General features: G+C 52.5%; 21 protein-coding genes across 21 annotated transcripts; 9 read left to right on the forward strand and 12 right to left on the reverse strand.

Moving 5' to 3' along the window:
* Positions 1-265: 265 nt before the first annotated feature.
* Positions 266-1951, reverse strand: NEMAJ01_1205 (uncharacterized protein; the record flags this gene model as incomplete). The annotated part of the gene is made up of 1 exon (XM_047915043.1): positions 266-1951. One exon carries the CDS (start codon positions 1949-1951, stop codon positions 266-268), a length of 1686 nt encoding a protein of 561 aa, XP_047771000.1.
* A 107-nt stretch (positions 1952-2058) lies between these two features.
* Positions 2059-2424, reverse strand: NEMAJ01_1206 (uncharacterized protein; the record flags this gene model as incomplete). Its single annotated transcript, XM_047915044.1, has 1 exon — positions 2059-2424. One exon carries the CDS (start codon positions 2422-2424, stop codon positions 2059-2061), a length of 366 nt encoding a protein of 121 aa, XP_047771001.1.
* Positions 2425-2431: 7 nt separating this feature from the next.
* On the reverse strand, positions 2432-5146 carry NEMAJ01_1207 (uncharacterized protein; the record flags this gene model as incomplete). Its single annotated transcript, XM_047915045.1, has 1 exon — positions 2432-5146. One exon carries the CDS (start codon positions 5144-5146, stop codon positions 2432-2434), a length of 2715 nt encoding a protein of 904 aa, XP_047771002.1.
* Positions 5147-5307: 161 nt separating this feature from the next.
* NEMAJ01_1208 (ribosome maturation protein SDO1) lies at positions 5308-6012 on the reverse strand (the record flags this gene model as incomplete). The annotated part of the gene is made up of 1 exon (XM_047915046.1): positions 5308-6012. The coding sequence occupies one exon, from the start codon at positions 6010-6012 to the stop codon at positions 5308-5310; it is 705 nt and encodes a 234-aa protein (XP_047771003.1).
* Positions 6013-6110: 98 nt separating this feature from the next.
* On the reverse strand, positions 6111-6932 carry NEMAJ01_1209 (large subunit ribosomal protein LP0; the record flags this gene model as incomplete). Its single annotated transcript, XM_047915047.1, has 1 exon — positions 6111-6932. One exon carries the CDS (start codon positions 6930-6932, stop codon positions 6111-6113), a length of 822 nt encoding a protein of 273 aa, XP_047771004.1.
* Positions 6933-7401: 469 nt separating this feature from the next.
* On the forward strand, positions 7402-9435 carry NEMAJ01_1210 (uncharacterized protein; the record flags this gene model as incomplete). The annotated part of the gene is made up of 1 exon (XM_047915048.1): positions 7402-9435. The coding sequence occupies one exon, from the start codon at positions 7402-7404 to the stop codon at positions 9433-9435; it is 2034 nt and encodes a 677-aa protein (XP_047771005.1).
* A 231-nt stretch (positions 9436-9666) lies between these two features.
* On the reverse strand, positions 9667-12081 carry NEMAJ01_1211 (putative protein kinase C eta type; the record flags this gene model as incomplete). Its single annotated transcript, XM_047915049.1, has 1 exon — positions 9667-12081. The coding sequence occupies one exon, from the start codon at positions 12079-12081 to the stop codon at positions 9667-9669; it is 2415 nt and encodes an 804-aa protein (XP_047771006.1).
* Positions 12082-12097: 16 nt separating this feature from the next.
* Positions 12098-13186, forward strand: NEMAJ01_1212 (uncharacterized protein; the record flags this gene model as incomplete). The annotated part of the gene is made up of 1 exon (XM_047915050.1): positions 12098-13186. One exon carries the CDS (start codon positions 12098-12100, stop codon positions 13184-13186), a length of 1089 nt encoding a protein of 362 aa, XP_047771007.1.
* A 364-nt stretch (positions 13187-13550) lies between these two features.
* Positions 13551-14081, forward strand: NEMAJ01_1213 (uncharacterized protein; the record flags this gene model as incomplete). The annotated part of the gene is made up of 1 exon (XM_047915051.1): positions 13551-14081. The coding sequence occupies one exon, from the start codon at positions 13551-13553 to the stop codon at positions 14079-14081; it is 531 nt and encodes a 176-aa protein (XP_047771008.1).
* Positions 14082-14235: 154 nt separating this feature from the next.
* On the reverse strand, positions 14236-15762 carry NEMAJ01_1214 (nuclear protein localization protein 4; the record flags this gene model as incomplete). Its single annotated transcript, XM_047915052.1, has 1 exon — positions 14236-15762. One exon carries the CDS (start codon positions 15760-15762, stop codon positions 14236-14238), a length of 1527 nt encoding a protein of 508 aa, XP_047771009.1.
* Positions 15763-15889: 127 nt separating this feature from the next.
* On the reverse strand, positions 15890-16477 carry NEMAJ01_1215 (DnaJ-like protein subfamily C member 9; the record flags this gene model as incomplete). The annotated part of the gene is made up of 1 exon (XM_047915053.1): positions 15890-16477. The coding sequence occupies one exon, from the start codon at positions 16475-16477 to the stop codon at positions 15890-15892; it is 588 nt and encodes a 195-aa protein (XP_047771010.1).
* Positions 16478-16603: 126 nt separating this feature from the next.
* On the reverse strand, positions 16604-17257 carry NEMAJ01_1216 (translocation protein SEC62; the record flags this gene model as incomplete). The annotated part of the gene is made up of 1 exon (XM_047915054.1): positions 16604-17257. One exon carries the CDS (start codon positions 17255-17257, stop codon positions 16604-16606), a length of 654 nt encoding a protein of 217 aa, XP_047771011.1.
* Positions 17258-17286: 29 nt separating this feature from the next.
* On the forward strand, positions 17287-17754 carry NEMAJ01_1217 (uncharacterized protein; the record flags this gene model as incomplete). Its single annotated transcript, XM_047915055.1, has 1 exon — positions 17287-17754. The coding sequence occupies one exon, from the start codon at positions 17287-17289 to the stop codon at positions 17752-17754; it is 468 nt and encodes a 155-aa protein (XP_047771012.1).
* Positions 17755-17879: 125 nt separating this feature from the next.
* Positions 17880-18425, forward strand: NEMAJ01_1218 (uncharacterized protein; the record flags this gene model as incomplete). Its single annotated transcript, XM_047915056.1, has 1 exon — positions 17880-18425. One exon carries the CDS (start codon positions 17880-17882, stop codon positions 18423-18425), a length of 546 nt encoding a protein of 181 aa, XP_047771013.1.
* A 956-nt stretch (positions 18426-19381) lies between these two features.
* NEMAJ01_1219 (prolyl 3-hydroxylase /prolyl 3,4-dihydroxylase) lies at positions 19382-20518 on the reverse strand (the record flags this gene model as incomplete). Its single annotated transcript, XM_047915057.1, has 1 exon — positions 19382-20518. One exon carries the CDS (start codon positions 20516-20518, stop codon positions 19382-19384), a length of 1137 nt encoding a protein of 378 aa, XP_047771014.1.
* A 104-nt stretch (positions 20519-20622) lies between these two features.
* Positions 20623-21294, forward strand: NEMAJ01_1220 (uncharacterized protein; the record flags this gene model as incomplete). Its single annotated transcript, XM_047915058.1, has 1 exon — positions 20623-21294. The coding sequence occupies one exon, from the start codon at positions 20623-20625 to the stop codon at positions 21292-21294; it is 672 nt and encodes a 223-aa protein (XP_047771015.1).
* Positions 21295-21754: 460 nt separating this feature from the next.
* NEMAJ01_1221 (uncharacterized protein) lies at positions 21755-22822 on the reverse strand (the record flags this gene model as incomplete). The annotated part of the gene is made up of 1 exon (XM_047915059.1): positions 21755-22822. The coding sequence occupies one exon, from the start codon at positions 22820-22822 to the stop codon at positions 21755-21757; it is 1068 nt and encodes a 355-aa protein (XP_047771016.1).
* Positions 22823-23104: 282 nt separating this feature from the next.
* On the forward strand, positions 23105-23629 carry NEMAJ01_1222 (phospholipid-hydroperoxide glutathione peroxidase; the record flags this gene model as incomplete). Its single annotated transcript, XM_047915060.1, has 1 exon — positions 23105-23629. The coding sequence occupies one exon, from the start codon at positions 23105-23107 to the stop codon at positions 23627-23629; it is 525 nt and encodes a 174-aa protein (XP_047771017.1).
* Positions 23630-23714: 85 nt separating this feature from the next.
* NEMAJ01_1223 (uncharacterized protein) lies at positions 23715-24263 on the forward strand (the record flags this gene model as incomplete). The annotated part of the gene is made up of 1 exon (XM_047915061.1): positions 23715-24263. The coding sequence occupies one exon, from the start codon at positions 23715-23717 to the stop codon at positions 24261-24263; it is 549 nt and encodes a 182-aa protein (XP_047771018.1).
* Positions 24264-24350: 87 nt separating this feature from the next.
* On the forward strand, positions 24351-24767 carry NEMAJ01_1224 (uncharacterized protein; the record flags this gene model as incomplete). The annotated part of the gene is made up of 1 exon (XM_047915062.1): positions 24351-24767. The coding sequence occupies one exon, from the start codon at positions 24351-24353 to the stop codon at positions 24765-24767; it is 417 nt and encodes a 138-aa protein (XP_047771019.1).
* A 338-nt stretch (positions 24768-25105) lies between these two features.
* On the reverse strand, positions 25106-26839 carry NEMAJ01_1225 (uncharacterized protein; the record flags this gene model as incomplete). The annotated part of the gene is made up of 1 exon (XM_047915063.1): positions 25106-26839. The coding sequence occupies one exon, from the start codon at positions 26837-26839 to the stop codon at positions 25106-25108; it is 1734 nt and encodes a 577-aa protein (XP_047771020.1).
* Positions 26840-26865: the final 26 nt, after the last annotated feature.

A 26865-nucleotide genomic window follows, 5' to 3' on the forward strand; every position in this document is an offset into this window, starting at 1 on the left:
GCACAGCCTCAGACATGTGCTTGAGCAAACAAAAATACAATAAGTCAAACTAGTTTTCAAACAAAAATAAAGCATGTACAGTTTTTTTTTGCATGCCCCCCTCTGCCGGCGCGCCTCCAAAAGCCCTCTTGAAAAAGCGCGCCACAGAGCACGCAAAAACAAAGCGCCGCGGGCCTGTTGCCTGCTTGCATCTTCGGGCGCGCACAAAATCTGGATATTAATGTTTCTTTATTATTAGCATGAACGAAGCCAAAGCCTTATTTCTTTATGCAGGAGCATGCCTAATAATGTCGTCTATAGCCATGTCTATGGCAAAGTCATGCCGGGCAACAAACGAGTAGATAATGGCGAGAGTGAACACAATGCACACAGTCACTGTGGTTTGCAAGGTGATTGCCCACGTTCTTAGTGGTTTTCCCATGACTGGCTTTTCCAGCATTTGGGTTTCGGTTCCCAGCCTTTTGTTTACTCGGTCTATCATGTGCATGATAACAAAGGCCACAACAATGGCCAGAGAAAGAGTGGCGAAAAAGACAAGAGTCGCATAAAGCGACGTGGACATGGTCTTTTGGCTGCTGAAGAAGGCCTCTCTGTTTCCTGTCCGAAGATACTCCAGCGGATACATTCCCAGCTTAAAATACATAAACGAGTTTGAAATCCCGGTGATGAACCCGAAGAACACAAAAGTTATCGAGCAAACGCCCTCCCAGATAGGCGCTAACAGATGTATCGGCTTTCTCTTGAAAACAGCAACTCCAACTGCCGCCATCATCTTTATCAATATGGAGGACAGGAAAGCGGCCATGCTGCTAGCAACTCTGTAGAACGACTCCACCGCTATTTCAATAGACTCAAGCAGGGTTTTCACCATGCTGTCCAGAAAAGCCTGTGACAAACTCTTCCCGCACCGGATCTCGCCCACAATCGACCCCAAAAAGAAGGAGCAGATCTGAACAAACGCTGCATATGCGTGTGCTACCCCTAACGCGCTTGCGGTAATAATAGCATACTCGCCCACGCTTATGCCGCCCATCCTAATGCTTATGTTTGTGAACGCATCCACAAACCAGTCTATTATGCTGCTGTCCAAGAAGAACACTATTCCGCTGAATGGAAAGGTCACAAGGATCGCCCACGCCGCCAAAACAAACGGCATAATGTACTTTATCCTCTCCGCGCTCACGCCTCGCTGTTTCACAAGATCTGTAAACTTAGAGAGCTTGGTCTGGGCGACGCGACCATTTTTGCCGGCTGTCTCCTGGCGGTTGCTCGAATACTTTTGTATCTCGCTCTCATACACACTCTGGTACTCATTTTCTTGGTTGTTTCCATCCTCATCTACGTTTGGCCGCTGGCTAACTATGTACGGCGTGTCTAGCAAAAGAACGCTGGATTTGACCGGCACAAAGAAGTGAACTATCTTTTCTCTTGTAGCCCACCCAATTACGAAAGAAAGCACCCCGCCTATTGTGCTAAGCAATAGCCTTCTCTCAAACTCCATTTCGTCTAGGAACATGCATATTCCAAAGAAGAAAGCAAGCATACCCACCAACGTCGCAAAGCTCAACAAAATGACCTTCCCCACTGTTTTTGCTATTATTATTCGCCTTGTATACAGAAGTTGCATAAAAGCCAAAGTGCCACTAACGTACATGTAAAGAGCCCCCTCCAGAAGCACAAACATTGTCAGCTTCTGCCCGCTCTTCATAGCGTCGAGCAGCCGGGGAAGCTCCAGTCTCTCCAGAAACCGGTAGATCTCCGACATGCTTCCGTTCGCGTAGCTTGCCCAGTAAAGCAAGAGCCCGATGTTGATCAGAAACATCAGACAGAACAAAAAGAGCGTGATTGTTCTCTTAAACAGCGTGGTTAGTTTTGCTGGGTCCTTGTTTGGCAGAAAAGCCCTCTCGTTGAGGATATCAGCTGCCTCGTTTATTCTGTTTAGCTGCATCATTTTTATGTTTTTTTTTCATCTTTTACATATATAGGAGAAAATTAAAAGTTTTAATGGCTAGTTAATTTCTCTGTCTAAAAACCAGTATATTTCGCGCCCAAAGCCGCCTACACCTGCCGGCCTTCCCTGCTCTTGCTCCTGCTGGGAAAGAGCGCATGCTGGGAAACTTTTGCGGCCTCGTGCTGCTGCGGGCCAATGGGGCTCTGGCCAGGCCAGAGCTTTCTATCCACAGGGGTAGAGATGGCGCATCCATCAAGAAGAAAACAGTAAACACAGAAAAACAGAATAAAGCAGCGCACAAACGCCACAAGCCATTTAATTGAGTCAAGCTCCTCTAGAAGCGGCATTGAGCACGCATGCGCGCATTGCGCGCCCCAACCTTCAGCAAAATTCAGGTTGGAGGCCCGCGGCCACATGCACCCCTCGCAGCTTTCACTTGCTTTCTGGCGCATCCACGTTGCGCTTTGCAGCATGAAGCGGCTATGAATTCTTGATTTCTCTATTGAATATGTCGCAAACGCACGCAAACTTTGTGCGCGTGCCATACCTCAGAAGTATGGGCTCTATCTGGATTATGCGCTTTAGAATATACTCTGCGCAAGGCAGGTTGCACGCGCTGCCCGCCTGCTCGTCCTCTGTCCGTATGTACCTACCATCCTCCTGGACCAGAGTGTACAGCTCCGTGAGCAGGCTGTCCCGCGGGGCTTTCTCGCCGACCGAGCATGCAAACCATGCAATCACCAGATTTTTTTCCATTTCCAAAATGTCTTGCAGCGAGGCTTTTCTGTCTTCCAGAAGAATCTTTGATATTTCTTGGGAGTTTTTGGCCGTTCCATCTGCAAACAGGCAGTCAAACGCGCTTTTCAGTACGTAGGAGCACTTTAGGGCAGGGCAAAGGACCAGCGACTCGTTTGTTTCCGCGCTGTATATTCTAAGATGGTTCATAAAAAGGGCTGCCAGGTGCGAAGGCTCTTTGCTGACAAGCCTCTTGTGACGAAACATGAGCGCAAAGTTCCGGAACAGCGTGTTGTGTGCGCTGTCCGCTATTTGGACATTTGGATACAGCGTCTTCACTCTGCCGGTGGCTTGCAATATGTGCGAGACAGCTTGCTGGGCTGCATAATCGTTGAAGGGAAAGCTTCCTAGCAGGTTTGAAATGAAGCGCACGATAGAATGGGTTGGCCCTGCATCAATGCCCTCGCCCACCATGTACTCTGAAAGGTACTGAATCATTATTCTCCGCATGAACGGGCTCGAAATCCACTCCATCAAGCACAGCTTCACTATGTTCTGCGGGCTGCTTCTCACAACCTCCAAAACCTTCTTTCCTATTTCACTTTTCTTTCCTGCAATATTTATTTCCCTGGTGTACTTGAACCCCACCCGTTCTATGTAGTGCATAAGAATGCAGTTCAAAAACCCTGTCTGCCTGCTGCACAGCCTGTTTTTCTTCTCGAAGGCCCTGCACTCTTCGAGCACCTTGTCCGAAAGGGAAGCGGGCAAGAGGTTGATGTACGACGCTCTGGCTGTCACGCCTATAGCCACTCCCGCCACAACACTGCTTCCTTTAAACTGGTATTTCACCGTGATTTCCCCGTAGACATCGCGCCAGCCCGTCTCTGGAGCAGCGTCATCTGCCGCCTTGGACAGACAGGCGTTTCTTATGCTAACCGTCAAGCGCTTGTTCACGGAGAGCAGCGTGAAAAGGTCTGTTATGCAGCGCTGCACCTCCTCGAGCAGCTCACAGGACAGCGCGCCCTGCTCTGTTCTGCGCACGCGGGCCATAAGGCTTCGTATCTTGTCCTTTTCAGTGCGCGGACAGTTGGTGATGTGCGCAAGCACATATGCAATGTTCAGAATGCCCGCCTTTAGCATAGTTCTGCCTTCTTCGCAATATGCAATCTCTTTGCAAGGCAGGCCTCCAACCACCTTGGACCAGACTCTGTGGCAGAACCGGCTATTTGACGTCTTTGCCATGTCCTCCATGAGCCTGAAAAAGTCTCTCAGGTCTTTGGTGTCAGATGTGTTAAATCTCTGCGCAAGCATGCTCTTTAGGTTGTACTTTTTCTCAAGTGGGTCGTGTGCAAAGCATAAAACCAGCCCCAAGGTAATTTTCTCCACAGCTCCGACAGGCCTGTGCTTTTTGTCAAACAGGTCTGTTTCTCTATTATACGCATGCATCTTGCTGTTTTCCTGCAGCCGGCTCAGGTCCATCTGCGGAAACATCATTAAGTCTTCCATGTCGCAGCACGCCTCTAAAAGGGGCCTGAAGTGCTCTAGCGTTTTGTAGGCCTCGCACTCGGGCATAAACCACCGGTTGAAAACGTCGTCGGTATTCGTCTGCGTCGCTTTCAGACATTTAAGAAGCCTGTACGCGCTCCTAATAAACTCCATCATCTCGCTCTTTTCCTTTATGTACTCAGCTATATATGACTGTATGAGCATGTGCGGGCTGTACAAAAACTCGCCGGTTAAAAACTGCTCTTTTGTGCTGGGCAGCGCCACTACGCCCGTGTACGTTCTAAAAAACTCAAAAATCTCATTAAACTCTTTCAGCAAATACTCGTACCTACGGCCCTCAACGCTCACATTGAGCACTGTGTGCTTGCGCGAAGGGTCACTATAAAAATTGATTTCCAGAGGCGTGCTGTCGATGATCAGGTCCACGCCCTCGCAGAGAAGCAGCAGCATCACAAGCACATAATTCGCCTGCTTCCGTACTTGGGGGCACCTAAGGATATTTGTTAGCTGGTTTCTTCTGCTCGACTCGATGGACAGGTTTGCCCCATCCTCAGAAGGGAACATTTGTATGAGAGTCTTGCAGTACCTGATGCGATACTTTGTGCGCTGGTGCGCTTTATTCAAAGCACAGTCCGCTGCTATTATATACGGCCTGTCAAGGGTTGCATATCTTGTGCAGTGCGTTGAGCCCCCGGATGTGCGCAGATCATGCATTTTCACTCGGTAAGCTGTGTGCATTTCGGGCGCGCACAGTCTCTGGTTATGCATCAGGCCAAGATATTTGCACAGTAGGCCGTATATTGGGTTTAGCAGCGCGGTTGGGCGTATATGCATCACCTCGCCCTTTCCTTCCACTAGGGGCGTCGACTGTATGTCCATTATGTCTGCTATTGTGACGTCTGCTCGTGCACAGGCAAAAAGCCCCCCCAAAAGCAAGTAGACTTTCATATGCATGGATAAAAAATTGCTTTTTACTTTTTGTGCTTTTGAATCGAAATCACCTTTTGTGCCTTTAGCATAGAAGTGCAGTATAGAATTTAAGCTCTGCGGGTTCTCGCGCATGTCTCTCTCCGGTCCTGCCTGGATGCTTTTCTATGTGCGCCGAGACGCTCAGCCTATAACGCAACCTCGGCGCCTGCTTCTTCGTCCTCCGGAAGATCCTCGAGCTCAACGCCCTGCGCGCTCGCCGCGCGGTGGACCGGTCCATACAGGTCGTCCGACATCTCCACAACCCCTGCACGCGCTGTTTCGCGGATAAAGGACCCTGCGGGAAGAGAGCTCTTCAGCGCCGCCCAGTCCATGCCTTTGCCCGCCCGGACCTGGATTGCTCGCTTGCTGTACCCCAGCTGGACGGCCTTTTTTATTGCGTCCGAGATCTGCACCTTCATGGGCTTTGTGCTTGGGGTGTAGTTGATCGTCTTCAGCACGGCCTCGGCCTCCTCCTGTGTCAGCCGCCTGTTGTTTTCCTTTCGAACCCGCTGCAGGAGGCCCTCTGCCACGGCCTTCCTTGCGCTTTCCTGCTCGTACTCCCGGGTGGCGCTGTCCTTCCGCTCGGTTCCTTGGCTTAATATTACCTCCAGCGCGCCTCTGTTGTCCTTTTTGAACTCCTCGCTTATGCTTTTCCTGCTTGCAAGCCTTCCCCTGCTTATGTCGGAAAATATGCTTTCTGTGCACAGGACATCCTCGAGAGAGGCCGTTTTTCTCCGGTACTCGTACAGCCTCTTCGGGTGGGCTGCCACCTCGTATGTTCCGTGCTTCCCTTTGTACACAACAACCACAATGTCCTGCAGCTTCTTCACATTCTCGGGCGTAAAAACCATGGCAAAAAAAGACAGAGCGCATATGTGCGCTCTCGAAAAAACGCAAAAGAAAAAAATGCTGCACGGAGTGGCGCAGCTGCACAAGTCAAGAAAACTGTTTATTTCTTAAGAAGCGAGGCAAGCTCTGGCATGTCGTACTCTGCCGCGGCCGCAAGGGCCATGATGTTTCTGGCGCCAATCTGCACCTCCTGCGAGGCGGTTGACTCGGTTACGTATCCAGCTCCCAAAGCCATGGCGGCCAGCGTACTTACGGCAGACTTCACCATGTTTTCGACAGACTCGGTTGTCATCTTCAGGTACTCAACGTCAAAGAACTTTCCGTCTGAGTATGCGTGCACAACCTTCATCTTGTACACGAACGGGGTGACTCCCAGGAGAGACAGCAGGGCTGCCTCAGAGTGTCCAACTCTCTTTCCCTCGGTCAAGGCGCTGCACCTTGATAGAATCTCGATCTTTCCCTTTGTGATCTTTGTTGCAATTCCAAGAGCCTGGAAGAACGAGGTCTTTCCCGGGTCCAGCCCTGTAAGCACTGGCTCAATCCAGATGTCGCACTGCGAGAGGTCCCCAGGCTTTGCAACTGCGTGCAGCTTGTTCTTTTCAAAGACGTCTTCGATCTCGCTCAGAGACCCGTTGGTGAACACAAGGCCCACGTTGTTCTTAATAACGTTCTCCACTCCCTTAAGCTCTTCGCGCTCCTCGGAAATCCTCTTGAGCGCGTTCTTGATTGTCGTGTTCTTTCCCATTAGGAACTCGCCCTTCCCCCTCAGATCCTGTCTGATCTTCTGGCACTGGTTTGACGAAATGTTGGTCATGTCCACCACCAAGAACTTGCTGTACGATTTGAAGAAGTCCTGGGTTCTGTCAAACACCAAGTTCTTTCTTTCGGATTTTACTGTTGTCTGTTGTTTCACTTGCAGCATCGATGTTGTTGAAATGTCAAGGGCGTAAAAATAAAATATTTAAATATTTCTAGCAAAACCCAGCACGAACTGGCAGTTTCTTTGGCCGCAGGCCCCGCGGGAAAACGGGGTTTTCAACTTTCCAGAGCAGACGCCTTCCCTCTCTTATCTGGAAAGCAAAAGCGCGGAGCGCGCTCCCGCGCCCAAACGGCGCTTGCAGACACATGCCTTTTCTGTGATGCATGCGCCTCCGACGCAGCAAGCCAGAGCGGCAGACTCAAGCAAAGGCTGCGCAGCGCCAGAAGGCGCAGCAAACAGCGCCGTATGGCCGCCTCGCAAGAACCGCGAAAAAATCGCATTTCTGCGGGGGCGCGCGTAACCCCGCCTTCTCAAGGCCAATGCCCCAGGCGGTTTGGGGCGTGCCTCCGCAGCCGCGGGAAGCTAGAGCCAAAGAATAGTGCGCATCCGCATTATTTATTTGCATTTTTTAATGCAAACACAAACAGAGATGGATCCGCCAGTGGCTAGCATAAGCACAGAAAGATTCACTGCGCTCTGGGAAATTTTCCAAGTGGAAGCAAACAAGCTGGCGAGCGGGATTTCGTGCAGCGGCATGAAAATATACACGGCTATCTACCAAATTGTAAGCGGCGGAGACATATCCTACTCTGTGCGTCTGCACTGGTGTATAGGGAAGTTCTTCTTCGCGTTTTGCGTGAGCCTCCGAGAGAGGATACAGGGCGACAACTGGGTGGAGGAGTACGTGCGTGCGTTCTGCAAGTACGAGCGGACCGTTGAAACGATAGACCTGCTGTGCCTGCACCTGAACGAGGCCATTATTGACAACAAAGAGTGCAAAAACGTGAAGGACCTGGGGTATGTTATATGGGAACGGTGCATTCTCCGGCAGCGATACGAGAACAAGCTCCCGGCCCTCTTTGAGTCGCTGCCCGAGAGACGGGAGTTTTCGGGGGTGTGTCTCCGGTCTCTGAGCAAAATAGTGACAAACTCGAAAAACAGGCTGGAGTACTACAAAAACAACTACGAGGCAGGGCTGCTCGCAGGCGTGGTAAGGAGGTTCAACGAGAACATTCGGGCGCAGAAAGAGCCCAGCCTGGCTGCGCATCTGGCGAACTGCAGCAGGTGGATAGCGATGTACAAGCAGGAGTACTCTTCTCTCCTGCTGCCTATTTCCTTGCCTGTGCTTGAGGAGGTGCTGGAGAAGGTCGTGTTCACCAAGCACGCGCACGTCCTGAAGGACGAGATTCTGCGCATTTTGAACCGAAAAAACCCGGCGGAGATAAAAGAGCTGTGCAGTGCTGTGCGCCCCCTTCGTAAAAAGGTGTTCCCGGCGTTTCTCCTGTACATAGAGGAGTTCAGCAACAGCGTCTGGCCGGAGGGGAAGAGCTGCGCAGTGTCGGGCGCCGCCTACAGGGAGATTTTGGGGCTTCTTTCCTCGAGCGAGTGCGAGCAGACAGAAAAAATACTTGCAAGCACGCTTTCTGCGCGGATATCGCGGGCGGGCATTGGAAAAGAGCTCTCCGACTATGTGGAGGCGCTTGTTGCGCAAAAGAACCTGGAAGAGATAAAAATAGCAGACGTGCTCCTGAAAAACATCACCATAAAGGAGGAGCGGGAGATGTTCTGCACGGCGTACGTGCAGAAGCTGTCAGAGCGGCTTTTCTCTCTTAAGTTCGACCCCTCAACAGAGCGGGTTGCTGCTGAGTCGCTGAGCCTCCCCTGGGTTCTAAAGAAGAAGGTGCGCAGGATCTTTGACGACATGGTGCAGAGCACAAAGGAGAACGAGCACTTCAGAACGCTGTACGGCATGGAAAACTTCAAGTACATCACCCCCGCAAGCAACGAGATCTTTTTCTACTGCATTGTTACAACAGCCTGTGTGTGGCCAATCCCCGAAGAAGCTATGATGGGCATGCGGCTCCCGCCGGAAATGGACGCAATTTTGTCTGCGTTTTCGGGGCAGTACCTGGAGAAAAACCCAAAGAGGCGCCTCTCGTGGGTGGAAGCCCTGTCCACCATAGAAATTGAGTTTGAAACCGACCGGAGGTACTGCATGGAAATGCCGCTTGCACACTACACTGTTCTGGCAGCAGTTGAAAAGGAGCCGGCTGCGCTTGAAAGTGTGATGGCTGCGGTCGGCCTCAGCACCAAGAGCACTGTAAACATTCTTGAGTCCTTGCAAAGCATCTCCATTGTGCGGCACGCTGCAGGGCTCTACTTTTTCAACGACAGCTTTACAAGCACCCAGCAGAAAATAAAGCTGTGTCCAACAGAGAGCTCCTCAAAGCGCGCGGGGAACCGAAAGCCGTACTACCAGGCATGGATATCGAAAACCCTCAAACACACAGGAGAGTGCGCGCTGGATGCCCTGATGGCGGCGATTCAAAACGCGCACACAACCATCTTCGACTGGAACATGGAGGAGTATGCAGACGCGCTGAGGAGCCTAAGCGAGCGTGGGCTTGTGGAAATAGTGGACTCAACTGTGCGCTATCTTCCGTAGAGCGCATTTTCCGCCCTGCGCTGCCATGTACACACAACTGCTTTAAATAAATCATCTAGTGATATATCAGAGAGCCTTAGTTGGCCAGCGCTGGCGCCTTTTTGCCCATAAAGGCTCGCCCTGGCATAAAGCGCGCAGAGGCGAAAGGGCGCAGGGCAGCCGCAAAAATGCACAACTCAGCAGAAAAGCAAGGACTCAACTCTCTTCTTTATTTTTGGGCTCTGCGCGCGCCTAGAAGTCGTCAAAGCGCGCGTCTAGGGTGGGGTCTATTTCTTCTGCAGGGCTCAGAGAGGGGTCTTCGTCGGTTTCAGCAACCTCAAAGTTCCTGCCCTCGCCCGAAGGCCTCCACTCCACAGGAAGCTCCAGCGCCTTCATTTTTTCCCAGTCAAGGCCTTCAAAGTACGGGTGGCTCTTTATCTTTCCCACGGAGTCTGAGCCAAGCCGCTTCTCCGGAGACTTTTCGAGCAGCCCAGCTATAAACGACCTGGCTGGCTCCTCGATTTTGCCCAGCTCTGCCGGCGGATCGTTCTGGATGGCCTCCTTTATCTGCTTTATGCTAGACCCCGAAAAAGGCAGCGTCTTGAGCATAAGCTGGTATGCCAGCACCCCAAGGCTCCACCAGTCGGCTGTTTTTGTGTAGTGCTCGTCGATCACCTCGGGCGCTATGTTTGTCATGGCCCCGCAGAGGGTGTGGGCCACGCCTCTCTGTGCGCCAATAGAGCACAGCCCGAAGCTGCCCAGCTTTACATACCCGGTCTGGTCAAACAGCACGTTTTCCAGCCGAAGGTCCCTGTATATAATGTTCTCCCCGTGCAGCCACTCAAGGCCCAGGATGATTCCTGCCAAAACCATCCGTATCTCGGCGCTGCTCATCTCCCTGCAGTGCAGATTGAAGTACAGATCGCCCCCCGGGAGAAACTCCGTCACAAAAAACAGATGCGTTTTTGTCTGGAAGCACTCTTCTAGCTTTATGATGAAAGGATTTTCAGACTTTTTCGCAATTTCCAGGCACGTTTTCTCCGCGTCCAGCAGATCCATGCTGTTCTGCACAATTATCTCTTTCTTTTTCATGACCTTCAGCGCAACCGCGCGGTCTCTCCACATGCACATGTACACCTTGCCCAGAGGGCCCTTGCACAGCAAGGACACGAACTCAAACTCCTCAATCGAAATCTTGCTGTGCTTGGCCCGCTTGTGGTGCTTGGGTATGCAGGTTATCAGCCCCTCCAGCAGCTCATGCGATATTCCGCAGGACTTGAACAGCATCCCCCGGCACTCGATGTGGTATGTGTTCTGGCACGTCGAGCAGACCAGCGCCATGGCGAGCATGCCTATTTTGTCTCCGCAGTGGCAGCACCATGTGACGCCAAGCATTTTTTGCTTGCTCAGCGCGTGCTCCACGCTGTACCGCTTGGTGGGCGCGCGCGGCTCTTCCGAGGAGTCTTCGCTTTCGCTGCCATGCGAGCTTCCGCTTTCTCTGCAGCCGCCCCCCTCCCTGTGCATCTTCTTTAGCGTTCGGTCTGCGATGCCCTCGTCCTCCCGGGGCTTTTCTCGAATGTCTATGGCAGCTATAATGATGTTTATCCGGTCCCGCTTCATTTCGTTTAGGCGCTGCTCCAGCTCCATCTTCTCGGCCTCGGCCTCTTTCTTTTTTTTGAACTCAACACACTCAAAGAATATCAAGTATGCACACTCTGTGTGGCACGTGAACTTGCACAGGTCGCACCGGAAAAACTGGCTTTCTTTAAGCTCTTTTTTGCTGTCTCCGCACACGCCGCACCTGTGCATGGAAATGCTGCCAAGCCTCCGCAGAAGATGCTCGGCCGACTTCTTTGTGGATATGCTTTTTGTGCTCCGCTGTATGCCGCCCGAGTCAAGCACACACTTTCCGAAGGATATAGAGAGCGTGCTTTTGTCTACAATGTTGTAGTAGAAAGACCGCACGCCAAGGTCCTCTGCATCCACAAGGTCCTGCACGGGGAAGTACACAAGCCCAATGACAAGGTCGCCCTTGGCCTTTATCAGAAACTCCATCCGGCTTATGTTTTGGAAGTCTATGCTCACAGACTTTCCTTCGTTTACCTCGCTGGCCTTTATCTGCCCTATGCAGATGTCGTCTGTGTATATATGCACTGCTATGTCTTTGTGCAGGGGGTTTTTTGTGTCTATGCCCACTATGGACAGGCGCGCGTGCCCGCTGTGCTTGGGCGCCGCCTCCTGCTTGGCCTCCTCCGTATAGAACAGCATGCTCAGCGCCGTGTTTTTGCTCGCGAGCGTTGCGTCAGCCAGAAGCTTTTTCATCTGCGATATTTCTTTTTCTATAAAGTATATCACCCGCTGCGCCTTGTCAACCCGCTCCAGCAGCAGGTCGGTGGTGTTTTCTTGGAGAATCACCCGGTACCCCTCCAGGAGGTTTTTCTCCAAGGACAGTCTTTTCTTGAGGGCGATGGCTCTGCTTGTATCCCGAGCCTCCCAGCACTCCAGCACGCTGCCCGGAGACTTTTCCTGTCCAGACATAAACGGATTTTCGTTTTTCAGCTGCTCTATTTGGTACCGAGCTGCCTCTGCCTCCGTCTCCGAGAGGCGCGGAAGCATCTCTGTTAGTTTTTTTATTATTTTTACAGTGTTTGGCTGTTTATCAGGCATGTTTTTGTTTGTTTTTATGCAGGCATCGCAGTATATAAGACAATTGTCGGCTCAGATAAAACAGCACTTGAAACAGTGCGAGGAAACAGGCAAATTCTCTTCAGAAGAGGCAACTAAAGTTCTCGAAAATGCCCTTCTTCCGCTTGCAGGCGTTTCGGTCGGAGGCGTCAAAAAGCCTCCCCGCGAATTGATTGTGTCTCAGCAGCTTCCCGAAGACCCGTACATATACGTGCTTATTTGCAAGTACCTGTGCAGCCAGAACGCGCTCGAGAGCGCCAGGACTCTGGCTGAAGAAATGGACGAGGCGTTCCCTGCGCGCGAGCAGTATGTGGCCGTGCGGGTTTTGAAGGAGTACTGCCCCTGGTCTGAGGAGCTGGGAATAGACACCAGCGAGAGCGTGCCCCGGACCTCTCAGGAGTACATGCGGATTGCAGAGGCAAAAAAGAAGTGCTGGGAGGCCGTGCGCATGCACAAAGAGCACGCCAGCCCAAACGACGCCGTTTCTGCGATATACCGGCACATTGAGGGCGCGCTGGAAAAGATGCAGCAGGCGGGCCCGCAGCAGGAGCAAAGAAAAGAGGCGCTGCAGACGTGTCTGTCGGAGATCAGAGCGCACTTTCTAGAGGAGCACGGCGCACTGATATACTTTGATGGAAAGATAGCCCATGTGTACTCAAAAAGGTCCACGAGATACCGCGAGATTTTGATGGTTCTGGGCCTGCTTGTGCACCCATCGCAGCATAAAGAGGCCAGGCGGCTGGTTAACGCCCGGAAAGTCGCGAAGCCCGAAAGCCGGATTTCCTTGGAGACATTCTACTATGTTGGAAAAAAAATGGAGGCCACGAACATATCCCCGTACGAAAACGAAATCGAGGTGGAGTCCGCAGTGCCTTCTGTGCTGGCGTTCCACTCAACATTCTTCTGTCCTATTCTTAGATGCGAGTGCTCTGTGGACAACGCGCCGTGCGTGCTTTTCTGCGGACACATAATAAGCATAAAGGCGCTGGAAAAGCTGGCTGCTCTAAAGGGCTCCGTTTTCAAGTGTCCATACTGTCCGAAGGACGTGGACATAAAAGACGTCTTCAAGGTGAAAATGTGCATCTAGGCCGGCCCTCTGCGCTGCAAAAATAAATCTCGTGCCTTATGCGCTTTTCCCTGTGCGATGTTTGCGCTTCCCAACGCTGCGGCCTCTGCACGCCAGCCCGTAGACCAATGGCTTATTTTTAGCGCGACCTGTCTTTATGTGCAGAACACAGCATAAAAAACAAACTGCACTGCCTTGCCCACATGTGCGCCTTCAAATCCATCCACGCGCCTGCCCTGCAAGATTTTGCCAACAGAAGCCAGGTACGCCGCGCTTTGCTGCAGGAAACAGTGTGCACAGGGAAACCGCGCAGCATTGGAGGCGCGCCCCTAAGGGGCCCCTGAAAGCCGAACCGTATATACGGAGCAGAAACCGGCTACTTACAATGCGATCCAGACGGATGCTCATAAACGGGCTAGTCGCATACTTTTTCTTGGCCATAGGAACCATCCAAATGTGCGGGGTCTCCCAGGAAACACTCGGCCTGCAGCTCGCCAGCTACAAGGACGCGCTGGGCACATACACCCCAGCATACATCGACAAAATGTACGCAGAAATGCACAAGGCTTTGCACGAAATAAGAACCAAAATACAGAAAGCCCCACCAGCGCCCGATCCCATCATAAGCTCGGCGCGGCTTATAGAGGAAGCAACTGCGGTTCCGCCCGGCCTTATAAAAAAAGCTGTAGAGCACACAGTGCAGAAAATACTGGTGCTGGAAAAAGCGGCAAAGGCCTGCCACAGGAAGGGGGGCGCAAACTCTTGGAGAAGCAGCAAGGACTTCTTGGAGGCCGTTGAAATGCAGGCCTGCGAGTCTTTTCACAGTGTGCAAGAAGAGTTCCAATACATTTTACACACAGATGCGACGATCCGGATAAATTTGGCAGTGCTTCAGGAGTTTACTTCTTCCCAGTAGAAAAGTGTCTGCTGCCGGGCGCGCGTGCAGAAAGGCGCAGCATGCTTTCCAAAGAGCCACTTGTTACATAATATAAATGCTGGAACTATGATTGCTTTTACTTTATTTTCAAGAATCTGCATGTCCAAGCAGCTAGATGCCACATAGCACGCTTTTAGTACGACCCCTTTTCAAACCCGCAGGCATTGCATATTGCTGCAGTTGGGGCGTTTCGCAGAGTGCACACATTGCAGTCCCACTCTGCGCACATTTTACAATCCTTTGCAATGTCTACAAGCTCTTTGAATTTATTATTTAGCACACAGTCGTTGAACTTTTCGCCGTCCTGCTGCACCACGCACTCTACGAGCTCGTCTTGGAGAAGCCCCAGGTCTTCCAGCTCCAAAAGCACGTTCAGATCTGACACAGCGCCCAGGCTCAGCTTGCACACCGAGTTCTCTGTGAGCTTTTTCTGGAAGTGCTTTTTCAGCTTGCTTAGCCCGGTGCCGCGCCTAAACTGCTCTCTTTCGGTGTCTATGCTAAATATTTTCCTGTTCTGCGTGAGCCCGTGCGTTGGCCTCACCACCAGATACTCCACAGGCATCCGGTTTCCCGTGTGGGACCCCTCTTTGTCCCGCCAGACAACGTCTATGGAGCGCACAGCCATCTCCGCAGGATTTGAGGACGCCTGCAGAATCCCGTCCATGGCCAGCTCCATTCCCAGGTGCGTGGCCATAAACTCAATGATTTCGGAGGACGTTTTGGTCCCCGCCAGCACCAGCGAGACAAACTTAGACCCCTTTCTCTCGCCCCCTTCCCACTCTGAAAACACGTTCTGCATCTTGGCCATGAAGTCCACCTCAAACGCGCTGACAAAAGGAACCGGGTCCTCGCTTATCCGCGTGTACACCATCCCCACAATCTCCATCTTCAAAAGAGCCAGCACCCGGTTTAAAGAAGAGTCGCTCCTGTTGAGAATGCGGTCGCTTGGGTCTACTATAAATCCGTTTGCCAGAGACCTCTGCTGCGGCGTAACCCGCCCAAACACCTCTGCCCTCCTCCCGCCAGGCACCTCTGTGTACTCAGAGTATCTTCCAACAAGAAAGTGCACACTCTGCGCGCCCTTCTCCCTCTGCTCCATCAGTATCTGCTCGAAAATGGCTTTGTCGTGCACCTCGACATGGTCCACGGGACGAAACGGCTGCCGGGCCAGAAATATCTCCTTTGGCATGCAGTTGTTGCATCTGTGCTCTGCTTTGTGCGATCTGCACGGGTCTGGCAAATGTGTTTCAACTCGAAGAATCTTTTCCTTTGACCGCAAGTAGTCTTCGTACGCGCCCTGCGAGATGGAGCGGCGCTCCTTGAACTGGGTCGAGACCCAGGAGTCCTCCGCCATGCAGTTTGCACACATTCCAGACGGCCCGTGCTGGCACGCTGTGTTTTTCGGGGAGGCCTCCTTTGCGGCGCCTTCTTCAGGCGCGGAGCTGTCTGGCCGGACAACCTCATACTCTGCTGTAAGCATCTCTCCGTTCTCCAGGCTGTTTTCCTCCACGCTTCCGCGCAGCTCCTCCCCGTTGCGCAAAAGGGCAGAGCACTGGCTGCCTGTTCTTTTGTCAATCTTCTGCTTGATCTCCTCCGCTGTCGTGGCCCCGGAAACCTCAATTCGCATTGTTCTGTCTCTCCCTTGGACTCTTATAATCATAAAAAAAATAGCAAACAAATGTTAAAGTACTTTAATGGATATGCCACGGAGCTGCATGCGCCTCTGCCACGTGCAAGCTTCGGCGCGCCCACCAGTGGACGCGCTTGGCCCAAAATAAACCGCACCCCTACCTATTGCGTTTTTTCTTGGGGGCTGCAGCCATTTCCTCCAGCCGCTCTATCATCTGAGAGTAGCGCGCCTTTCTTTCTTCCGCCCGGCTTTCCAGGTCTTTTGCCAGCGCCTCGGCAGCCTCCTTTTCCTTCTCTCTCTTTGCCTGCCTTTTTTTATTCGCCATCAGAGGCTTTGCTCTGTACTTCGGGTACTCCTGCAGCGCCTCCTTCTTTATGCAGGCGTCAAGTATTTCTCTGTATCGGCTCTCTTGCTCGTCCTCTCCCAGAAGCAGGCTGTCAATGATTTTCGACATCTGCCCTTTGTGCTTTTTGTACAAAGCCACCAGCTCGTTCTTTTCCTCTTCAGAGCCCTCGTACATGCTTTTGAATCTTTGGAACGCGTCTGCCGTTATTGCCTCTCTTTCCACGCCCATTTTCTCGGTAAGCGTGTTGTACGCCTCGCTCAGCCGAACAAACAGCTCCTCAGAGCCCCCAGGCCGGTCCGGGTGCATTTTCATAGACAGTTTCCGATACTGCGCCCTTATCTCCTCGGGCGCGCTATCCACCGCGCACCCAAGCACCTCAGCAGCTTCCTCTCGTCGCATGCAAAAATATTATGTTTTCCATATAAACCGGAAAACCCCGGCCAGCACAGCCGATGGGCGCGCGCTCCTCTAGCCCTCTGCGCGGCGTGGGCGCATGAAGGCAAGCACGTGTCGATGGTCTTTATTTTACTTGTCCTTCCCGGGGTCGCTGGCCTGGGCTTTTTGGTGGCTTGCAGACGCCGCTCCTTCTTCCCCGTCCGTGTCCCAGCCATAGAGGGGCATGAAGCTTTCCAGAATGCCACAGTCCGCATATAGGTTGGGGAATAGCCAGAAGTGCTTCCCCGTGGTGCCCCACACAGCAACATACAGAGCCGCCCGAGAAACTGTGATCGAAATGAGGAAAGCAATCAGCCCAATTAATAGATAAAAGATATACCCCGTTCCTATCTTCACGCTTCTTGGCCAAATGGGGAACATGGCCAAAGTCAAAGCAATAAGAAGCGCTGCCACGCTGAAAAGATACAGCATCACCCGCGAGCCCTCCTTTATCCAGATGTACTCGTGGTTTATGTTGAACTCGTACGAAAGGTCGAGTATGTGCTGATCGTCCATTGGCCGGACCCTCACTATGTAGTGGTTGTCGAGCAGCACGGACATGATGTCTTTGGCCTGCATAGACAGAAGGCCCTTTTTGTTCATGAGGTACTTCAGCGCGTCTGACCCCTTGAAAACCTCCACCCGTTTTGCCTTGTTGAGAATCGACTCTCGCGTGGGCATGTCTCTTAGGCTTTTTTCTGCATAGCTTACAGAAAACTGCACAGCCTGAACTTCTTTTGCCATTATTTGTTTTAGCAAAAGAAATATTTAATATGGAGAAAAGAGCGCATAATGCGTGCTGCTACCGGATGCTGTCAATTCTCAACGTGCTGAAGGAGGGCTCTCTCCGCAGGCCCGAGCTGGAGGGCCTTCTGTGCGAGCTGGACAGGCTGATTTTTCTGGTCACCACCTGCCAGCCCCAAGCAGAGGTGTGCGTAGAAAGGCTTGGCGAGCACGAGTACCGCGTGAAGAACACACGCATAGCGCAGCGGGGCGGGGAGGTCGAAATTGTAGAGACAGACGTGCTGGGGCTGAAGGCATACTATGCAACGCTCCCCCTAAAATCGCAGCCCATCAGAGAAACTGTGGAGTATGTGCGGGCAGTTAGCGAGCACAGGGTGTGCATGCGGTGCCTTAGGCGCGCCAGCCAGGTCACGCTTCTGTGCTGCCTAGTGATCAGAAAAGACCCAAGCGGAAGCTCAGCGTACCACATAGAGTGTGCAGAAGGGGCCTGCGAGTGACCTGGCCCCGGGGGACTCGGGGTAGCCCCGCGTGCAGCAGAAAAGAAAGATGACATGCCGCAGCGCCTCCTAGAAACTGAAACAAACAAAAAAACACAACATATCTGCACATTGTTTGTGCGAAAATGGGATTTATACTGTCCAGGCTGTACAGAGGGCCCGCCTTCTTTATTCTTATACTCAAGCCAGGATCGGCCAAGACATATGCAGTTGTCGACGAGTTTTTCGGCCACTTTCTGTCGAGGTTTAAAGTCACATACCGGCACACAAGCGAGTACTTTACATACAACAAGCTTTCCTCGCGGGGGAAAAGTCTTTCGATACTGGAGATGCACGACGAAAACTACTCTAGCCTGTTCTGGGACTGCGTAACGGGGATGCACTCCATCATGTACTTCATTGACATTCTCACGCGCGAAAACATGCTGGAAGTAATTGGGCAGCTGAAGTGCATAAAAGATGCAAACCAAAGCGCGTCCATCCTCCTTATTATTATAAAAAATAACGTGGAAACGGAAGAGTACGCCAGCTTCAAATTAGGCCTGGCAAAGGCCCTAGACGGCATAAACTACAAAATTATAGAAAGCTCTCCTGTGATGCCCATGGGCTCGCCTATGATGGCAGACCAGATTTTCCAGGGCGTCTCTTGGGCGCTCAACCAGACGGAGTAAGAGCCCGGCCCTCGGCCGGCCCAAAAGCGCAGTTGCTCCGTGTGGAGGGGCTAGCCCGGGGTTTCACCACGAATAAACAGAAAAACATTATGATTGCATAAACACCCGCAGATGCCGCAGAGAGGGGTGTAGTGGGCGCGCTTTTGGAATTTTTGGCTTACTTCCCTGCCCGGCCAAGCATGGCGGGCCTTTCTCTTGGATTCTTCTGTTCTGCAATAGCAGCATCTCCTGGCCCAGCCCCCTTAAACGCCTAATCTATGACTTGTTTTCTCATAGGCTACAGACAGCTGTCTATGCGCTTTTGTTGTGCGCTGCCCAGACTCTCGCTGAATAGCCCTTCTCCGCAGGGGCTGGCGGACAAAGGCCTTGGAGCCACGTCCTGCTGTTTGCAGAGCGCCATTTGGCATAGAAAAGAAAAATAAAGCAAGCAGAATACATTTTTTCTGTACGCCTTTTACACAACAGTATGCTGTTAATGGAAGCTTTTTTTTCTGTAACAGTATGTAGGAATAGAGTACAACAAACTGCCCACGCAAAACCCCTGCACGATCTGATCAGAAATTAGACTCACCCGAAAAGAACACCAGGAAGACAGCAGCAGAGACTGCAATAGAACCGGGACTAGATATACGTTCTGGAAAACAGCCAATGGGCAGCACGGCAAAGAGCTCAAAGACAGCAGCGGAAGGGGCCAAAAAGAGGAATAAAAACGAAGAAAGCAGCAGGCATTTATTCTTAACAGGACAGGCAGCAGAGCTGCTGGTGCAGATTGTGCAAACAAACAACCACATGCAGTTTATTGCAATTAGTGCTGGCATGCAGCAAGTTTTTAAACCAGGGTTTGAGTGCAGCGGTTTATTGGCGCCCCTTGTATTATATACCGCGTTGGGGCCATGCATATCGGCTGTGCGGAAAAGCGTCGTGTGCTTATATTAGGAAGACGCTGCAAGTGGCCTCTAGACGTTAAACCGGTACGCCACAATGAAGCCCTCCTTGTTGCAGGGCGGCACAAACAAAGCCCCGCTTGCAGGCCACACATAGTAGCCGGGCGCCTCTATCGTTCCAACCTGCTCGCCGTGCTCGTCCACGATGCATATGGGGCCTTCGTACAGAGACAGAACTGCTAGCGCGTCCGACTTCTCGTTGAACGGGTCATTTAGCAGCAAGTATCCGCCAGGCGAAACCTTTGCCACCAGCACATCAACTAGATCTTTCCACATGATTGCCAGCAAGCCAATGGGGATTTCGCTGGCCGTGTCTGGCTCCTCCAGCGACGTGTATATGCAGTTGAGTCTTCGCTTCCACGACAGGCTGTTCAGCACGCGCGTTGCGTTGGACACCCACTCCTGGTCGTTGCACGTGTCTAGAGCTGACAGCTGCGGGCTCTTGGGCAAGTCAATGCTGATTGACTCTTCTGCATTGAAAACCCAGTACCGGTTGCGGGGGCACGGCAGCGTGATGCTTTCCGGGTTGCACTTTTCCGACATCAGCCACCCAGTCAGCGCCATTCGGTACCCCTTTGTCATCATCTTCACCTCGTGGTAGGACTTCCCAGACACTTCAAAGATGACAAGCCTGTTGGGCCTGGGGGCTATTTCCTTGGCCAAGGCTATGCCGTCTTCCTCATACAGAGCCAGCTCTCCGTTTGGGCCCTTTGGGGCTTCCTGCTTTTCCTCCTTTTCTTCGCTCTCCTCGCTTGGGTCGTTCAGATAGAACGAAAAAGCAAGCACCCGCTTCTCTACACAGTCGTCGTGCGGAAGAAGAAAGTGGCCCGGGTTGTAGAAAGACCCGAACAAAGTCATCTCTTCTCCGTGCACCGGGCGCTGGATACGCTCCAGGTCCGCGCTCATGCTCTCTCGGAGTATAGACAGAAACTGCTTGAATTTTGCGTCATCTTTCAGCTCATTGGTCTGGTAGAAATGAAAAAGATCAGAGTGCTTCTCAAAGTACCTGCTGTTCTTCGCGGACTCAACCACCTCCTGGAACACGCTGCACGGCAGGAAGTCGTCTACGACTCTGTGGTAAAAAGGGGCGGTGTGCACACCCCTGACAACTTTTTTCTCCGGGACTCCGTTAATTTCAATTTGGGGCATAAAAATAAAATACGCACACGCATATATAAAAATGCGCTGATTGGCCGACTGCCACGGGGCGCCCAGGGGTAAAAGTATATATATGCAAAGCACCACACATCAACATGCCAATACAAGGAGGAGAATTAAACTACAACAAGGACAAAGATGATAAAAAAAAGCCTGAGGACGGAAAGCCGGCTGGCGACAAGCCAACCAGCACAGAAAAGCCAAAGGCCGACACACCCAGGCCCGGCCCAAGCAGCGCCGAGCGGCCCACAATGGGCGCGCCAAACCCCGAGAAGAGCGCTGAGAAGAGCGCGAACCCCTTTTCCGGCGAAAAAGCCGCCCAGGAAAAGAGGCCGGACCCTCTTCTCCCAAAGACACAGCCTACAGCGCCCTCTGACAAAGAAAAGATTGAGTCTAGCAAGCTGTCCAACACAGCCGGCCCAGACTCCAAGGTGCCCGGCAGCGTGCCTGTGCCGCCCAAGCCCTCCGCCAGCAGCGGCCAGGGAAACAGCAGGCCGATGGACCAGAAGGCTCCCATGGGTGGAAACAGCAGGCCTTCAGCAGAGCCAAGCAGGCCTGGGGCTGGCTTAAAAGAAACTGGTGCTGCTGCATCATTGTCGTCTGGTAACTCAGCGCCGAAGAGCACAGGCAATTTAGACAAGAATATATCCCAGAGCTCCCAGGAGGAAGAAGAGCCAAACCCAATAGTAAAGTTCTTTAGGACCATTAAGAACGCCATCATGGGATTCTGCTGCCAAACAGAAGACGACATAAGGCACATAGCTTAATAAAAGAGACGCTTTTACAATCCGCCATCTACGCTTCAAACGTTAAAAAGCTCTTCCAGAGCCTTGCAGATTTTCCGGCAGTCCTTCTTATGCGCGCCCAGCCGCGCTGGATATGCTTTTGCACTTGGGGGTTCTCTGCCCGCAAGATATTTTGCAGTTTTTTGCGCCTTTTTCCTGACTGGCCGCCACTGCAGCCCATGTGGGCCAGAAAATGAAAAAACACACTTGACTCGAAACTTTATTTCTGTAATCCAAGCTAGTTTCCAGCTATGAAAGTCTGAAAATGTGCGGTGCGGTTTAGACACCAAGCGCGGCTGCACAGAAGCCAAGGCCGGCCTGCCCGGGCCCACAAAAAAGAAGCGCACAGCAGTGCTGCGGCGTGGAAGCAAGTCAGAACACCTTGCAGTTCGCACACAGTTCGCACAGCCAGGTTCCTCCAGAAACACACGCTGGCAGGCGCCTACTTTGGCATCTCTTTTGCTTGGCTTTGCGCCTTTTTCTGCTTTAGTACCAGGCAGTCTTTTGTGTTGTGCCGGCCTGTCTTGTGGTATACACAGTATGCGTCGAGAGTGGGCTTGCGGGTTTCCTGGGCCTTGCTGTCTTTTTGTGCGCAGTCTCGGCTTTTTCCTTTCAGAATGTTTGTCTTGGCGTGTATGGCCTCCTCCTCGTTCATGTGCTGCAGCGACCTTTCAAGCGCGTCTGGGTTGCTCTGGATGTAGCACAGCATCTGGCTGGCAATGCTTAGCTCCTTTCTGCCGATTTCCTTTATTATGTCCTCCTCGGCCTGCCCCTCCTCCATCCTCTTCGCAATGTAGCTGTAGGTAAACATGGACAGGCCAGACTGCATTTCAGACGACCAAGCCGCGCCTCTCTCCTCTGGCTGCACACCGCCTAGGTACACCTGCGCGTCGATCTTCACGTCAACTGCCCCTAGATAGTTCCGGAAAAAGAGATACTCTTTCTGCTTGTGGCTCTCCTCCTTCACGTGCGCAGACACGGTGTGTGCATGCTGCGTCAGAAAGCCCATGCTGTCATCGTACGTCACAAACCGGCCTACTGCGCCCAGAAGGCTTGGCTCTAGACAGTACTTTAGTATGCGCAGGCGCTCCGTAGGCGGCACGCTGTATATCTCCATGCTTTTTATAAACTCGCACTTCCATATGGAAAAAAAGGGAAGCGTTTCCGACGTAAGAACCGGAAAAAGGCCGGCGCCAAGCGGGGGCGGCGCAGCCTCATCCGGCGCAGGCAACTTCCACTCCACGCGGACTTGCAGGTCCTTAGGGTGCGTTTGTCTACCTTCGCTGATTTGGTTTGCGCTATAGTGCCGATACAGCGTTATTATTATAAGAAAGTTGTCCACGGGAAGCTCCTCCTCATGCATAAGATAGTCCTCAAACAAGCTCAGGTTTGGAGGGCTCCAATGCTTCATGGATATTTTTTCCGGCATTTCGTTCTTGGCAATTTCGCATCTGTATTTAAGCATCACATTTCTATCTATATCAGTCTTTCCCAAATAGCATGCCAACATAATCACCTAGAGAGTCCTCGCCACAAATCGATGGAAAAGGCAAGCCACAGTGCCCGGCATGCGCGCAAGCACGCCTGCCTAGCAGCTTTATTTGGCTGCAGCGCAGGACCAGCAGAGCGCCTCGCCAAAGGCATGCAGCGCTGCGTGTTTTTCAGGGGCGGTCTTTCGTCCGCCTGCTTCTGAGCACATATGCGTCTTTTGGCTTTTATACGAGGACTCGACGTTTTTGTTTTTATAATGAGAAGCGCTGTAAAACTATTGCTTTTTTTGACAAGCTTGATTATGCAGTGCAAGGGATTAGAGGGCGAAGACGGTTTTTACTCGCTGCGCGATAAGACAATACAGAACGAGCACGTGGACTTCTCTCAGTTTAGAGGAAGCGTGTGCCTAGTGGTGAACACAGCATGCAAGTGCAAGCTGGCTGAGCTTGGATTTAACATAATAAAAAGGCTTCGAGAAGAGTATCCAGAGCTAAAGATCCTCCTGTATCCCACCGCCTTCAATCGGTTTGTTGACCAAGAAATGAAGACTCCCGCGGAGATACTCGAAGAAATACGCAAGCGTGGGGTGGTCCCGTCAAATAACACGCTGGTGTTTGAGAAAAGAGTGCTGAACAGCGGAGAGGGCCTTTTCCACTGGCTAACCACAAAGAGCATGGGTAGCGGGTTCTTTAAAATAAAGGCACTGAAGTGGAACTTTACGATGTTTGTGGTAGGAAAAGATGCAGCCAAAGTGGTGCGGCACGACCCGATGTCTCTGGAGTATGCAGGCGTGTCTGAAAGCGTGCGGGCCCTCATGAACGAATAAAATGTCAAAAAGGCGGATCTACAAATAAGCACTCGTGCCAATTGGCCAAAGAAAGGAGAATATATTGCCCAAATGTTTGCCCCGCATGGACAAAAACACAGAGCGAAAGACAGAAAGCCCAGCACAGGACAGCGCACGCAAGGACACTCCTAAGAAAGAAGAGACACCGGCGCAGGAGGGAAGCAGGGGCATGCAGGAGGAAAAGCCAGACTACAAGGCGTCGGAGAAAGAAATGCATGCGCGTGCAGAAAAGCAGACGGAGATGGCAACTGCTAGAATATCTGGATTTTTCCAGTCGTTCACTGCAAAGATAAAAGGGGGCGCCGAGGGCGTGCGATCAGGAATAAACAAGTCTCTTAAACCGAGCAGCAGCGAAGCTGGCAGCGCCCAGGCGTGCAAGGAGAAGGACTGCAAGAACCCAGAAAGCTGCAAAAACAGTGACTGCAAAATAAAAGACTGCAAGAAGAAGGAGTGCAAGGACGGAACCTGCCACGCGGCAGAGTGCTGCTCTTCTGAAAAGTGCAAGCCCAAAGAGTGCGCAAAGCAGGAGAGCTGCCACTCTGCAGAGTGCAAAGAGCCTGCAGAGTGCACAAACAGCGCCTGCCATGCTGAAGACTGCAAAAAGGAAAAGTAAGAAGGCCTCTCAGAGCTATGCTCTTACAGCAATAAACCAAACTTACTAAACAAGGGTGTCTTATATTGTATGCTTTCCACTTAAGAAATGAAATGGACAGTGCGGACTCTTTCTAGGAAAGACAGCGGCGTCTGGGCGCACATAGAAGAGGCTCCGTACCTGAAAATAACTGCGGTTTTGCAGCAGGACGCTCTGCGAATATACCTAAAGTTTTTCGGGCACGAGGAGCTTGCCGAAACCGTGCCCGTGCCCGGCATCACACTCCACCCGCAGCCGAAAAACTGCTCGGTGGCAATTTGCACGGATGCGCGGAAAATACAGCTGAAGCTGCCAAGCGACTGCGCCTTAAAGGACATGCACCGGACTGTGCTGTATGCTGCAGAGGCCAAAAGGCTTGCAGCAGGCCTGGCGTCTATCACAGACTCCATGCGCAAAGCCCGTGCGCCTCGAGCTGCCCGAAAGGCCAAAGCTAACCACAGGCACTCTCACAGCAGGCTGCACTGACAAAAGGCTTTAAGGCCGAAGAGCTTTTCGCACGAAGAAAATAAACTGCACTATTCAACACTAATATAAAGTCTGCGAGCTTGGCCAGACTTTCAGAAGGCCCAGCCGCCATGCCGGATACGCCCAGCGCTTTTTTGTGCATGCCTGCTTTTATATAAACATCCGGCCCGTCTGGGCCACGCTGCTCTGAAAAAGGCGCTTCTTAGAGCACCAAAGCACTGTCGGACAGAAAGCCGCATGCCATTCGCAGCTCAGGCTTGGGCTAACTTCTCGAACAGCCAGAGGGCATTTGTTGCGCAGCACGCGCGCCAGCATTTGCCAAAGAGCCCGCTGTGCATCTAGGAAGCCTTGGGCTCGGCAGCATTTACAGTTTGGGATAGAATAAGGCCTACCTCCGTGTGCTTGTGCGAGTATCCGTCGTTCATGATCAGCGGGTATCCCTCCGTGCAGGGACACTTGAGCCACTTGTGCACAATCGACGTTTCCTGCGGGGTAAACACGCTGGGCTCTTCGCACTGCGAAAGATGCTCCTCTATTTCCTCCGGCGGAAGAACGCCCTCCAGCCGCCTCTGCAGGTCTATTTTTTTCATCTGCACCAGAAGAATGTACTCCTCCACGGTTCCCATCAGAAACAGCCGGTGTATCACAACCGGCCGAGTCTGCCCCAGCCGCCACACACGGGCCATGGCCTGCAGGTCGTTGGCTGGGTTCCAGTCCGAGTCGATGATGATCATCCGGGTCGACTTCACAAGAGTAAGGCCCTCCGCGCCACACTTTGCCGACAGAATAATAACCTTCTGCCCGCTTTTCTGGAACGACGCCAGCGCGTCCTCTCGCTGCGCAACCTTCATTTCTCCGTGGAAGACGCAAACATCCCGGGCAGAGATCGGAACCTCTCTTCTCAGAGCAAGCCCCTTTATTTCGTCCGACGCCTGCCGTATGACCTCAATGTACCGGGACACCACAACAAGCGAGTTTCTCTCCACCAGAATCTGCTTGGCCAGCGTAAGAAAGACCGCCCACTTGCTGGGCGACGTGCAGGCCTGCATGCGCAGCCTCTGTATGTCCTGTATGCCTCCGCGGGACGACGTGCTGTCGTGGTACTCTCGGTACTCCGCATACTCCTTGTTTCGAATTATCCAGACAAGCTCGTCCTTTTGCGGCAGCCGCAGGCTTGTCCTCTCTATTTTTCTTCTGAGCACAGCCTCGTTGGCTATGCCCGACAGCTCCTTTATCCCCTTGGCCGCTTCGGCGCGCCCGTCCACAAGAGCCAGCAGCGTCTTGTACTCCTGCAGCGTGTTTTGGAAGGGCGTTCCTGTGAGAAGAAGCTTTTTGCTGTCCATTTTCTTGAGCGCCTGCAGCGCCTGCGACGTGCTTGTCCGCAGCCTGTGCGCTTCGTCGCAGATAACCAGCTGGAACCGGTGCTGCTCTGTGTCCAGCGTGGCAAGCCGCTCGTAGCTCACCAAAAGCACCTGCTCAAGCCCCCGGTACTTGTTTGGGCGCTTTACTGCCCCGTTGTACACCTTCAGGCTCCCCGCCCACTTGCTGATTTCTCTCTCCCAAACGCCAACCAGCGAGCAAGGCGAGACCACCAGAACAAGCCCGCCCGCGCGGCAGAAGATCCGGGCAATTGCAACCGCCTGGAACGTCTTCCCCAGGCCCATTTCGTCCGCCAAGAGCGCCCCGTTCGACGACCGAAGCCGCTGAAACATAAACTGCACGCCTTCTATCTGGTAGTCCTTGAAAAACCGCAGATGCGACGGCTCAATGTACGCGCGCGGCGTGAATATCAGCGACCCGGGAGGGGGTGGCGCCACCCTCACCTTTCTGTGCACCGGCTTGCTCAGCAGCTTTGTGCTCTCGGGGGCGCTCCGGACCGTGTCTTCTATTTCGTTTTCTGTGTCTGTTGAGGCAAGATACATAGAGCCCTCGAATGCAACAGCGGTTTTTTGCATAACCTTGTCGATTGCTGCCCCGGAAGACGACAGAAGCGTGTACGCGCCGCCCGTTCTCCGCAGAAGCCCTCTCGAAGAGCCTTCGGCCACCCCTTTTCTCTTGTACACACACTCCATTGCGTTTTTCTCTGAAGAGTTTCTAC

This window comes from Nematocida major, assembly GCF_021653875.1.
Source record: "Nematocida major strain JUm2507 chromosome Unknown 2415, whole genome shotgun sequence".
NCBI classification, from domain to species: Eukaryota; Fungi; Microsporidia; genus Nematocida; species Nematocida major.